At 37.5% G+C, this 14,079-nt stretch overlaps 1 protein-coding gene across 6 annotated transcripts in view; it reads left to right on the top strand.

The window, feature by feature from the left end:
* Positions 1–14,079, top strand: part of CSGALNACT2 (chondroitin sulfate N-acetylgalactosaminyltransferase 2) — a 57,943-nt gene that overhangs the window by 22,996 nt on the left and 20,868 nt on the right. For 5 of the 6 annotated variants that reach the window (XR_014249011.1, XM_082407458.1, XM_082407455.1 and 2 more), the window contains 4 exons: positions 1,739–1,955; positions 3,257–3,358; positions 6,629–6,807; positions 8,386–8,480. Coding sequence is in view for 5 of the 6 variants with exons in the window: in XM_082407458.1 (XP_082263584.1) it covers positions 1,739–1,955; positions 3,257–3,358; positions 6,629–6,807; positions 8,386–8,480 (593 nt within the window). In the remaining variant the exon portion in view is untranslated. Of the gene's footprint in view, positions 1–1,738; positions 1,956–3,256; positions 3,359–4,234; positions 4,327–6,628; positions 6,808–8,385; positions 8,481–14,079 lie in introns of those variants that run through there. The other variant, XM_082407459.1, reaches the window with a different exon arrangement.

Genomic DNA, 14,079 nt, shown 5'->3' with positions numbered 1-14,079 from the left:
TCAAGAGACATACATAGTTTTGAAAAGCATATTTGGCATTTGGAAAAGTAAAGAAATAAACCTATTTTCCTAATACAGGCTGCAGAAAGGGCATAGGATTTTTATATGTCAAAATGGGACATGACACAAAAGTTGAGGAACACTTGTATAAATTTAAGATATTTGCTGATTAATATAAATAGGAATAATTATAAATCCCAACCCGTCTCCATCTTAATACCCCCTGCTAGATATTTAATTGTAGACTTAAAACCATTTTGGATACAAATATGTCTTGAAAGTTCTCTTTGCTCGATTCTGTAAACAGTATACCACGTGTAGTTTTTTGTGTTTTTTTTTGACCCTAAATCATCATGGGTATCACTTGTTGTAATATAATATAATGCCTTGAGCCTTTGGAGGCCATCAGGGAGGGCCTTGTGCTTTTCTGTGGCATTTTAGCTGTCTTCTCCCTATAGCCACCTCTTTTTTCCCCTGTCACTTCCTGCAATTTTTGATGGGTTGTTTCTTTCAAAACGCTTGTAATTTTTCTGAAAGCTCAGCTTTTTGTCTTTTCACTGTATATGTTTGTAGCTTATGGCAGAATTGAAAGCTGCAGAGGAAATAAGATAACTAAGATACGTAAAATGTCTTCATGTCTGCCTAAAAAAGAAGGAACCTATGCCAGTTTTATATTCTGCAGCTTCTGCTTTTCTTACAACTCCTCGGATTCTGTCATTTACAGGATTTTTCTCTGCATGGAACACATTTTGTCCCTTGCTTTTCCTCCATTGTGCTACTTCCCTCATCAAAAAAAATAATTACTTACAATGATTTAGTAACTCCTGTTTCTCTACCAGACTTCAGCTTCGATGTCACTTCTTCTGGGAGGTGATCTCCAACCTGCAAGTTTAAGATAGCAGTACTTCTTAACTTCTACCCTGTGTCCCATCTCATAGCACTTGTCATAGTATATGGCATTGCCCATTTCCTGATTTGTAGTTCCTGATACACTGTAAGCCTCAGGAGGAGTGGAACCAGTCAATCTTGTTCACGATTTTATTTCCAGATATTGACTGACTCACACATCTATAGGTCTAACCTCTCTCCTGAGTGTCACTCTTAAAAACCAGATTGCCCAATAGACTTCCATACTTTATTCCCAAAGGTGTCTCATATCACCATGTTTAAATTTATACTGATTTTTCTTTGTCTAACATCATTCTATCCAGAGTCTTGTGTGTTTGCATGTGTATATCACTGTATTGTTATTTCTTTATTTTTCTGTCTTCCTCACTAGACTGACCCTTCCAAAAAACTGGGACCATGTAGCCCTCTTTATACCATCAGTGCCTGACACAAATGCACTCAATTCATTTTTGTTAAGCTGAACCAAGTAATAGATGATTTGACTCTCAGGTCCAGAATTTAATATTGCTAGAAGTAATTTCTTTATTTTAATCATTTGGTTTCTGTGTTGATAGGCTCTGCTATTAAAGTCATATATGAAAAGGAATCATTGTCATTTGGAGCATACTTTATGGGTTGAATAATATAGCAGAGTGGTGAACATTTTTTTAACCTCTCCTTTTAAAGAAACAGTTGTTGTTGACTGTACTGTGGGGATAAAATTTTCACAAATATATAAAAACCCTACAAGTCTGGTATCACACTTTTGATCTTTGAGTAAAATCAATAGCCATATTGAACTTGTAAACTTTGACATGGAGACATCTTTGTTCCTAACTCTTTCCTTTAGGTTATTATCGCACTGAGAGAGATAAGGGCACACTGTATGAACTCTTTTTTAAGAAAGCAGACCTTATGGAATATAGACATGTGACTCTCTTCCGCCCTTTTGGACCTCTCATGAAAGTGAAGAGCGAGATGATTGACATTACTAGATCAATTATTAATATCATTGTGCCGCTTGCTGAAAGAACTGAAGCATTTGCACAGTTTATGCAGAACTTCAGGTAACTCCCGGGGCTTAGTGATTTGACTGAGCACTCCTAAAAAAAAAAAAGCACATTTCATGCCATTTTATTTAATTTACCTTCACTGAGTATGATTACTTAGAATTACAGAACAATTTTTTAAGCTTTAGGGAACTTTATGTTTTGATATTCCCTTTTTTCTTAAGGCATGTATAGTATATTGCGTTATTGACAACTTGAACTGTGAAGTAAATTGAGGGTGACAACTATTAGAAACTAAATTTGATTACCTTTATAATTGTGTTTGAATTCATTTTAGGACAAGTTGAATTTTTAAAAATAACGTTATTGACGTGTAACTTACATACAATAAAATCGACATATTCCAAGGATAGAGGTTTCATGACTTTTGACAAATGTATACACCCATGTAACTGCCTCTCCAGTTAAGATATAGAACATTACTGTCTCCCCAGAAAATTCCCGGAGAACAATTTGAATTTCAAAATTGAAAGAAATTTTAGAAATACAAATATTCAAGTGAACGTGGGAGAATGTTATTCCATCTTGGGAAGCAGAGACTATAGCAGTTTTTAAAAGAATTTTTTTCTTTTTTTTAATCATTATTTTTAAATGCTGAAGCGTTAAAAAATTAACAACTACATATTAGGGTAACGATTTGAGGAAAGTTTTACTTTTTTGTTTTAATTGGACAATTGTCATGTTTTTAATACTTCAATATGATAGTTTTAATTCTTTGTAGTCCCGATCTTTGTTCTCATTGAAGTTGTTGGATGTAAAAGTTAGTTAACACAGTTCTGTTGCAGAATATCTAGAAGTCATGCTTCCGAATGAGTTTTACGTTTTTGAAATTGCTTGCTTGAGATCTGATTTCCTAAAGCATTTTTTAATTGCCTTTCTTGGAATTACCTTCAGATGCTACATTATTCTTTACAGTTACTAATCTCAATCATGACAAATATTTACTCCTTGATGATAAGTATAATTTCTCTAATTAGCCAATCTGAAGACAAAGTAACTCTTGACCCCAAACTTGAGTTATTTATTTATTTGGTTTTGAACTGATTGAACTTATTTCCTTGAGTAGCTTATAATTTGCTTCTAAAGGCAATACCAAAGCAAAAGTTCCAAAAATGTTTTAAAATATGGCAAAATTCAGCAATATTGCCAGTTTTACATTTACTTAAAGCTTTGTGTGATTTCATTCTAAATGAGTAATGCTTCATTTGTTTTCTTGTTAAAGCTTCATGTGATTGCTTTCTGAATGAGTAGTGCCTCATATATTTTCCTGAATGAACTTTATTTTTCAATTCTGTTAGGGATGTATGTATTCATCAGGACAAGAGAATTCATCTCACAGTGGTGTATTTTGGTAAAGAAGGACTATCTAAAGTCAAGTCTATCCTAGAATCTGTCACAAGGTTGGTGAGCCATGTCCACATTGAAGTCCTTTATATATAATAATAGAAGAATGAGAATTTCAGATACTTAATGAATGAATAATTTTGAATAGCTGCTGTTAAAAGTTGGCTGAGCATGTGAGTGGTGGTGCTAGTAAGTTCCTCATTTCACCCCTAAGTTCACTCTAAATGACTCGTCTTCCCTTAACCTCTTAGACAGTGTGGCATGATTAGGGTGCTTTCACTCTGTGGCCCACTCACCTTGTATATATTTGCCTCTATTTATTCTTCCATTTCCTTCTTTTTGAACTCTTTCCCTTTTTCTAAATCTAATCCCTTCACTTTGATATCATCTCCTGAGCTTGTCTCTCTTGCTTGCCACCTTTCTTTCCTTCCATTTTCCTAAGTTCCTTCTCACCCTGCAAATGATGCTTAGGTCTCCCCTATCCTTAAGAGACCCCTACCTGACTCTACAGTACCCAGTAACTGCTATTAGGTTTCTGTCCTTTCACCTAAACCTCACAAAACAGTAGCTATCTAACCAAGCAACTCATATAGTACCTGGCACACAGTAGGTGCTCAGAGGTTTGAATGAATGAATTAGTAATTCCTTAATACTCCATTATTAATTCTGTAGCTTCTCAGCCTTTTCATCTCTAAGTTATGGGCCCAGAGTTATGACCTAACTGCCAAATTCAACCTTTTCTCTGTCATCCTCTTTGCTTTCTTACATTTGATACCTAACCAGTACTTCCTTCTTGAACCTCTCCTCTGATGTTTGTAAAATGTAAATATTTTGTAAATGTAGATATGTTATAATGTAAGATATTAGGTTGATTGACTTTTCTGACCACATCAACTCTGTATCCTTTACTTGCTTCTTTACCTTTCTGCTAGTTGTGGCCATTCCCTAAGAGTCCAGCTTTGGCCGGCCATTCTTCTCGAATCGTTCAACTAACATTCATTGAGTCCCACCGACTATGTTCCAGGTACACTGCTCGGGAGTCTAACTGGGGTGGTTGGGATAGGACTGGGCACAGAGGAGGGAGTTGCAGTCCCTGCCCCAGAGGGACTCTCACAGCACTGGAGTATGAAAAACAAACATTGTCTTCTCCTCCGCCTTCACTGGCTCCTCCTCCTGATGGCCCTCTCTCAGTTCAGACGAAGGTTCTCATGATTCCCTGGGCTTGATGTCTGAGGGCCAGCGTCTTTCACTCATTCTCTACCTCTGATTAATCGGTTTCTGCTCACCGCACAGGACCTCTGTTCTGTCCTTTCCTTGCTGCTGGCCACCGCTCTAACCCACGCTCCCCTCCCTCCATTTCTTCCCTTTGTCTCTTCCCTCCTTACCATTTTCAGATCACCTACTAAGTACCAGTGACTCACGTTGGTGTTATTGAAGTTGTCCCTGCATTAATCAAGACTCCTCTGTGGCAAATGACGGAAACTTATCTTGAATTTGGTTGAGGAAAATGGGAGCATTATTGAAGAATCTTGGATAACTCCCAGAATTAAAGGGATTATTATAACCAAATTTAATGAGAAGAAAACCAAAACAGCTTTGGTACCTTAGGGACTGGGACCAGAGACTTGAATACCATCAGAATTCTCTTGTCTTCTTGTCTGTTTTTCTCTGCATGTTGACTTCATTCTCCTGTTGCAGATTGGCTTCTTCCACATATGAGGTATATGGCTGTTGGCGGCTCTGGGCTCATATCTTCTCAGCTTTGCCATCAGAGAGGAAAGAACTTTCTCCCAGATCCAGTTGAGAAAATCCCAGGGAAGGACTTTTGCCCACTCTTGAGCCAGTCACTATGGCCAGGTGGGGTGGGGGTATTTTGATTAGCCCAGCTTGAGTCTGGTCCTTGCCCCTAGGAAATTACTGCGGTTGGGGTATTCTGTGATTACTTCCTCCACTTGGTGCTGGGAGTGTGAGATGGTGATCGGCAGTTTCCCCAAAAGAAGGGAGAGATTTGCAACCTATAAAGGGGGCGGGGGAGGCATGGGCACTCAGAGCACTTGGAGTCCACTCCATGCACTGTTTGAGTCTTTGCTTCTGTCTCTCCATTTCCCATTCTATACTATTTTAAGAGTAATCTTTTAAAAATGTTCCTTTTTTGATCCAGCTGTCCCCTAGTGCAGCAGTTCTCCAACTTTAACATCAGTAACCTGGAGTGACTTGTCCCAGGAGAGACGCAGATGCTCAGCTCCTCCCCTAGTATCTGATTCAGGGGCCTGGGGTGGGGCCTGAGAATATGTATTTCTGACCTGTTCCCGGGGAATTCTGATGCTGTGGGTGCATGGACTTGGCTGTGATAAACCACTGCCCTGGTGGAAAGACCCTGACTCCTCCTTGACTTTAGAACACTGACCAAGTTCTTCAACTTCTCATGGAAGGTACTCCTTAGTCTGACCCTTTTCTGGTCTTCTCTCATTGTTCCATTTTAGAATCCCTGTGTTCCAGTTTGACTTGTCTGATTCCTGTTCTTTAAAAAAACTTTCTACTTTCTTACCTCCTTGCCTTTGAGAATAATTAATTGGAATGACCTTTACACTCGCCACTGAATTCAGGATTTTAACTAAGGCATAACTTAAATTCTGCTTCTAACATCTTCTCTAACTACTTCAGACAAAAGCAATCTTTTTTCCTCAGAACTGCTGTTCATTCATTCATTCAGAAAATATTTATTGAACTCCTACCCTTTGAGGGGCGTTGTGTCCATAGTAATGAACAAAACAAAATCCCTTCTCTCATGGAGCTTACATTCTAGTGGGAGACACTCAAACAAACATGTCTGGTGGTACTGAGGAAAACAAAGCTGGGCAAAGGGATAGAGATTAAAGAGAAGGGAGGTCAGGGCTACTTCACATGTACCATGAGGGGATCCCTCTGATAAGGGGACATTTGAGCAAAGATCTGAAGAACTAGAGAGAAGAGCACTCTTTGTATGTATCATTCATGTGGATTGCATTATTTATTATCAAATACTATGCTATTTTTCCAAGTGTATACTTCTTACCTCCCCAATAGGTTTTTAAGATCCTGAAGGGTAGTGGCCTATTAACACTTATTAACTTCAAAACCACTAGCATGTTGCCTCAAATGTGGGCATTTAGTTGACTGTCTGTCCCTGATGATGATCATACACATGAAACTGATCATTGCCTTTCCTTATATGAATGTAGACCCAACATAATAAATACCTGAAGGTAAAATATATTTTGTAAGTTGTGTTAAGAGAGTCAGCTTTAAGTGGGACTTACCATTTGTTGTATGTGCTTTCCTCATAGTGAGTCTAATTTTCACAATTACACCTTGGTCTCATTGAATGAAGAATTTAATCGTGGACGAGGACTAAATGTGGGTGCCCGAGCTTGGGACAAGGGAGAGGTCTTGATGTTTTTCTGCGATGTTGATATATATTTCTCAGCCGAATTCCTTAACAGCTGCCGGTTAAATGCTGAGCCAGGTGGGTAAAATGTTGGTAGGTGAGTTGAGTGTAGAAGTTAGAACAATGTCAGCACATCCCATATTTTGAATCAAGTTAATTATGTTTTTTAAAGATTATATTTGGTGTAATTTAGCTGGAATATTAAGTAGAAAAGTGAAAATTTGCCCCTCTGAAGTTCATACCCCTTGTTCTTTTATGGCCAGATTCCAGTGTATACATTTGGATTCAAATAAACAAATGCAAAGAAATAAAAAGTCTTGAAATTGACAAGGAGGAAGTAGCACCCATCAAAAAAGAGCAAAGCAGTAGTGTGATGTGTGAGATTCAGAAGCACTCTACCTCAGGCAGGTGGTGCCAACACACATGCAGGCATGCACTCACGCAGAGGTCTAGATACAGATGGTGCTTGGTCTCCAGACTGTGCATTTTGGGATGATTACTATACTTTGTTTTACGTTGTACATATTTTTTGAAAATGTTAAGAGCAAATGACATTTTTATATATCAAATATTATTTTAAATGTGAAAAGGAAGTTTTCTATATTAAAAAAATCTCATAGTAAATGTTTTTTTATATAGAACTACTCATATCGTACAAATTATTATCTTCTTATTAATCATTTTGGTTAGGGATGGTTGTCAGGAACTCTCTGAGAGTCAAGTGGGTAAATGAGGGTTAGATTTACCTTTTTTGCACCAGGCAAAAATATATATTTTACATTATTTCTTTAATGTAAAAGAAATAGATTGGCCTCTGGGAAATTGAGCTCCCCTTCCGTAAGTGGGTTTTAATGAAGATGAGGTGAACATCTGCTGGGGATCTTGTAATAAAAAGGCTGCCACATTACTTACAGGGTCCTTGACAATTTCTGAGTGCTACATATTATCACGTCTGATTGAGACCAGTCTCAGCAAGGGGTTCTCTGTTGAGGGGAGATGGGCTAGTTAGTTAGTCTTAAAGGGTCCCTTCAGTGCTAACAATTTGAATGCTAATGACAAGGCCTTTTGAGGGGGCTATTACATCAGGTATTTTTAACTCAATCTTCCCAAGTTTTCCAAATCTTGTTTAGATCTGTCTGCAGTTCTATATTCTAATTATTCTTTATGTATCCATTATACAATATCCTTTGGATTCACTGTTTCTATGATTCATTTTGAAGGGTGAGTTTAACAGAAGTTTCTAAGTTTCTTGGTGATTGTCAGAGGTTAACCTACATCTGTTACTGCTAATTCGATGAAATAATGATTAATAAATGGTTCACCTCAGGAACAGCTGAGAGAATGCTTTTGTGCATCGCCCCAGGGTCAATGGGAATAAACATGTCAAAAGGGAATAAAGCACCCTTTAGTCTTTTTTTCTCTGTTCTTTTGCAAGGTTATAGTTTCATAGCCTAACTTACTGATATGTTATAAAATCATCATCATGTTCATCAACATGAGGTTTCAGTAACCTGAACATTGATAAAATACAATATTAATAAAATAAAATCATCATATGTAACAAAGAAACACTTTAACAAAGTCGTAGTAGATATCGCAATAAAGATCAGTGCTTTATTACTTCTTTTTGTGATGTAAACATATTTTAATTTATAGGCAAGAAGGTGTTTTACCCTGTGGTGTTTAGTCTTTACAACCCTGCCATTGTTTATGCCAATCTGGATGTGCCCCCGCCTGTGGAACAGCAGCTGGTAAGACTCTTACTGTCGGTTATGAAAAGTCTCAGAGATCCTTGCCTGGTTCCTTTATGTTTGTTTCACAAACAGAAAACATAGTTTCAATTAAAAACTGTAGTTACTATGAACACATTTTCATAGTGTACCCCCCCCTCCATAAAGTGTGATTCTGGCAGGGGGTTGGGGGGTGGGCAGAAAAGTTTAGGCTACAGAGAAAAATTCAGGTTCTAGATTGTGAAAATTGTACGGTCATTTCTACCAACTTATTTTTAGTAATACTAAAAATAAATTTTAATTTTAGAAACCTTACTAACTGGAAATTAAAACTGCTAAATAAATAAGAAGGAATAATATACTATGGGAAATTACTTAGAAAGTCTTGGAATGGGAATGCCATATATCAGAACTTATAGTTATTGACAAAGTTATAAAAGTTTTGAAAAAAATTTAAATAAACTTATGTGGAATAATTTAGATTTACAGAAAAGTTGGAAAGATAGTGTAGAGAGTTCCTGTACTTCACCCAGTTTCCCCTATTGTTTACATCTTACATAGCCATGGTTCATTTGTCAAAATTAAGAAATTAACATTGGTAAGTTACTGCTAACTACACTGTAGATTTTATTAGGATTTCACCAGTTTTTCTACTACACCTCCTCTTTCTGTTCCAGGATCCAGTCCAGGATACTATATTGCATTTAGCCTAATCTTTTATTGTTAACATTAAGAACAAAAAGGAAACAAATGAACTAAGAAGACAATTTAACATGTTTAAAAAGTGAAAAGTAACTCCAGGAAAGAAATAAAGGCGGAAATTAATGAACCAAAAATAATAGATTGACAAATATAGGAGCTTATTCTTTATGTGCAGAAAAAATGTAATCATAAAGTGGGCAGATTCAGGGTAAAAAAGAAAACACAACATAGGAAATTAGAATAAGAAAACATTAAGAGAAATCTATTTCATGTAGTAAGTTTAAAAAATTCTAAATAAAAGGAAAGATTTGAGAGTTTATGAAATATTAGCATGAACTAAATTCATGTAAATTTTTTTTTTTTGTACTTTTATTTTATTTTATTTTTGGCTGCACCGCACAGCATGCGGGATCTTAGTTCCCTGACCAGGGATCAAACCCACGCCCCCTCCATTGGAAGCGTGGAGTCTTAACCACTGGGCCACCAGGGAAGTCCCTCATGTTAATATTTTATAAAAGCTCATGTTACTATTTTATAAATAAAAGAGATGGAAGCTCTGAAGAGATGAAGAGCAATTAAAAATACTAGAACAGTTATCAAACATTTAACCTGCAGATACATAGATATGTTTCACTGGTGAGTTTTTCCAAACTTTCAAAGAACAGGTAATATTAGTGCCATATGATCTACTTAATATATTTTAAGAGGCCAGCATTATCTTCATACCAACCCCTGGCAAAGCATGTATACATAAACATACACATACACACACACACACACACACACACACACACACACACACACACACTTCTACCTTATCTGTAGGCCAGTATTACTTAGGAATATAGATACAAATGGGGTCAAAGTGGAAAACTGAGCATCTACATCTGCCTTATCTGACACCCTAAATCCTTTGTAGAAGTGAATTATTAAAAATAAAAAGGCATATTCGTATTGGAGAATGAGAGAAGTGCCATTAGGAGATTTAAATTTTGAGAAATTTCTGTAAGATGACAATAGTTGTCATAGAATTGATTAATGGAGGAGAGAACAGTCTGGAACATATTCAGGACAACACCGAAGATGGAGCTGCCTTGCATCCTCTGAGCTCATAGAAGACAGGGAGTGGTAGAGTATCTGTGCTTCTCTGGGAGGTGTGCTGAACAGCAGGCATCACAGGCACTGACCTGCAGGCTGAGGCAGTGTGTGTGGTCCCTGGAGCTAGAAAGGCAGGGTAGGGTCCTAGGAATACTGAGTTGTAGGGTGGATAGGGAGCCCCAGACTCCAGAGGTGAGCTGTTGTTGGCACATTCTGCCCAAGACCACGTTTAGCCCTTCCTTCACTATTGCTGGAGATAGACCCCTGTAATCATAGCTAACAACCAGGGGTTTTTGAAACAAAAATGAGTAGCAGCTAACCACAGCTAGCCAAACATTTGAGGAAAGCTAACACAATGAAAGAGGCACCAAATTTTAATAAATAGAAAAATTAACACATGAGAATATGAATACAGGTAGAAAACAACGTTAAATATATCTTTAAGGAAATTAGAGAAAATGTTAATTTCATAAAACTATTTGTTGCTAAAAATAGAATCAGAACTTGGAAATTGTGAAAATATAAAACTCAGTAAATGGGCTGAATAGCAGATGGTCACAGTTGAAATAGTTTATAAACTGGCAGACAGGCCAAGAGACAATGTGAGAGAAAAATTGAGATGTGGGAAATCAATTCAGAAGCTCCCAGATTGTTTAATAGGAGTTCCAGAAGGGAAAGAAAAGAGAATAGAGAGGGGAGGAAATAGAAGAAAACTTCAAAGAACTAAGGAAAGATAAGTCTTCTGGCATTTGAGAACAGAAGTCAAGGGACAATCCTAATAGTTTCCAGAGATGCCAAAAATAGCAAAACCTAGCTTGTCTACAAAGGAATAATAGGTTGGCACTCGCGGCCTTTGTGATAATATTGGTATTAGAAGATAATAAAATGATACCTTGAAAATTCTGAATAAAAATAACTTCGATTATAGAATCCATATTTGACTTATTTGAGGGCAAATTAGGCATTTTTGAACACTGAAGAACTCAGAGTTTATTTCTCACAGACCTTTTCTAATTCAGCACAACGAGAATGAGCACATTGAAAGAGGAAGACCTGAGAATAAAACAGTGGTCAGGGGCTTCCCTGGTGGCACAGTGGTTAAGAATCCACCTGCCAATGCAGAGGACACGGGTTCGAGCCCTGGTCCAGGAAGATCCCACATGCCGCAGAGCAAGCCCGTGCACCACAACTACTGAGCCTGTGCTCTAGAGCCCGTGAGCCACAACTACTGAGCCCGAGTGCCACAACTACCGTAGCCCGAGCGCCGAGAGCCCGTGCTCCCCAACAAGAGAAGCCACCGCAATGAGAAGCCTGCGCACCACAACGAAGGGTAGCCCCTGCTCGCCACAACTAGAGAAAAGCCTCTGCGCAGCAACAAAGACCCAATGCAGCCAAAAGATTTTATTTAAACGCAGCCAAAAAAATTTTTATTTAAAATAAAATAAATTTTTTTTAAAAAGTGGTCAACAACAGCAAGAACCTAGTAAAACTTTAGTTTCTTTAAATAGTTGTTGATGAAACACATAATAAAAAAGAAGTTAATAGCAATTTAGGATTAAAAAGTCAAAGGGCATATACATGGTATACATACATGTATGACCTAACTCTGTCCCAAGAGACCCAGAAGCAGTGACATCTTTAGAGTAAAAGGCACACCCAGCTCCCAGAACTTAGTGCTGGGACAGGAAATAGAGGAGCCTGGAGCATCTTGTAGCTCTAGAAAGTAAGGAAATATTCAAACAACAATAGGATGAGGGTATGCCAGAGGGACACAAGAGCCTGAAAGGGCTCCCAGTGGCAAAGCTGGAACAACTTGAGCAACAAAATAAATAGCCTAGTACTGGATTATAACACCAGCATAAAATAAATATCCATGAGTCCATACTGATATAAATAAATTTGTGAGTGAGTAAATAAGTAATAATAATGAATGAACTGGATAGATTGATAGGTTGATTAGATTAGATAGGGGGAAAAGAGACAGATCTTCCCTACCGAATTCTAAATAACTTGTAGATACTCCCTTTTCCAGAAGGTGGAGCTAGGTGACTCACTTCCAAAGAAACAAGTATGAAAAAAAGAAAAACTAGTAGGTTTCAACAGAGAAACCTGGCAGACACCACCTTAAACCAAGTAATGATGGTTAACATTACTAGTGTTGTCATGTACCCCCTCATATGATGTAACAAGAAAGGCACTTCACCCCTGTGGTCTTTCTTCCAAAAACCTATAACCCCAGCCTAATTATGAGAAAAACTTGAGACAAACCCAGATTGAGGGACATCCTATAAAATACCTGACCATTACTCCTCTAAACTGTCAAGATCATCAAAAACAAGACTGAGAAAATGTCACAGTTTCTCAGGAGACTAAGGAGACATAACACCAAATGCAGTGTGGTCGCCTGGACTGGATCCTAGAACAGAAAAAAGGACATTAAAGGAAAAACTGGTGGAATCCCAATAAAGTCTGCAGTTAGTTAATAGTAATATACCACTGTTGGTCTCTTAGTTTTGACAAATGTACCACAGCGGTGTAAGATAATAACATTTAGGGGAAGCTAAAGCTACAAGAGAAGTATATGGGAACTCTTTACTATGTGGCAACTTTTCTATAAATCTGAAATTATTTCAAAATAAAAAGTTTATTTATAAAAAATTTTACTTGGAAAAACAAACCAGAAGAAGTGCAAAATGGACTCAGCCTATGAGGGTGAAGAGCTAATATTCTTGTCTGGTTTGGGAGGATGTGGGCGAAGAATGATTTGAAAGTGGATTCATTCTAAGATGTTGTATAGAAAAATAAGTTTAAGAACTTCCACTTCAAATTGTAGTTTCACCAGTTTGTAACCATTGCAAGTTATTTAACCTTTCTAGGCTTCATTCTTCTCACTTAAAAAGCATAAGACAAAAGTTTGCTCTCCATAATGTTTAAAGTTGTATTAGAAGTAAATAGGAATTATACCAAATAGGAAAAAAATAGTTAAAAGGCATTTGATAGTAATTCACAGTAAACATATTTAAATAGACTTTCTTACTAAGAATGCGTTAAAACAGCAGTTGCGATACTTTTCTTCTGTGAAATCGCTGTTTTTAAAAACAGCCATGTGAGTGAGGCTGGCAGGATAGGGGCTCCTCCGTCCCTGCCAGTGGTGTGGGAATACAGGTGAGCTTTCTGGGTCAGGAGTTTTCAAACAGGTTCATCCCTCTGATCCAATAATTTCCGCTCCCAGGAGTCTCTCCTGAGGAAATAATCAGAGGTGTAGAGTAGCAATATGCATAATATTGACAAGATTAAAAGCAAGCAAAACTGTAATAATAAAATGATAAATTGAATTATAGTATATACTGTGGTGAATGTTGTGTGTCAAGAGGAAAATGTTCATGAAATGGAAATAAATACAACAGCATAAACGAAGAGGTAAATGTGAAGTTAAAAAATGGTAAATGGTGTATATATATTTTAGATATTTTAATGCTATAATAGCTAGTGTTTTTATGTACCCTTTTGTTTGTGCAAGGTACTGTGCTGTTTTTTATACACGTTAACTCATTTAATCCTGTAACAACCTCTGAGGTGGGTGCTATTATTACCCCTGTTTTACAGATGAGGAGACAGCTGTGCGTGGATGAGTGCCCCTCCCCTAATGCACAGCTGGCCAGGATGGGGCCAGGAGCCCGGGCAGTGTGGCTTCATAGTCTCCACTCTGTTATATTAATTCATCAAATAGTGAGCGTCCATTCTATGCCAGCCATTATTCACTGCTGGAACCCCAGCACGTAGAACCGTACAGACGTGATTGTTGTTCACAAGAATCTTT

This window comes from Balaenoptera borealis (assembly GCF_965194805.1).
Source record: "Balaenoptera borealis genome assembly, chromosome: 10".
In the NCBI taxonomy this organism is placed as follows: Eukaryota; Metazoa; Chordata; class Mammalia; order Artiodactyla; family Balaenopteridae; genus Balaenoptera; species Balaenoptera borealis.
Note: the sequence above shows the minus strand (reverse complement) of the source record. Positions and strands in the feature narration are given on the sequence as shown.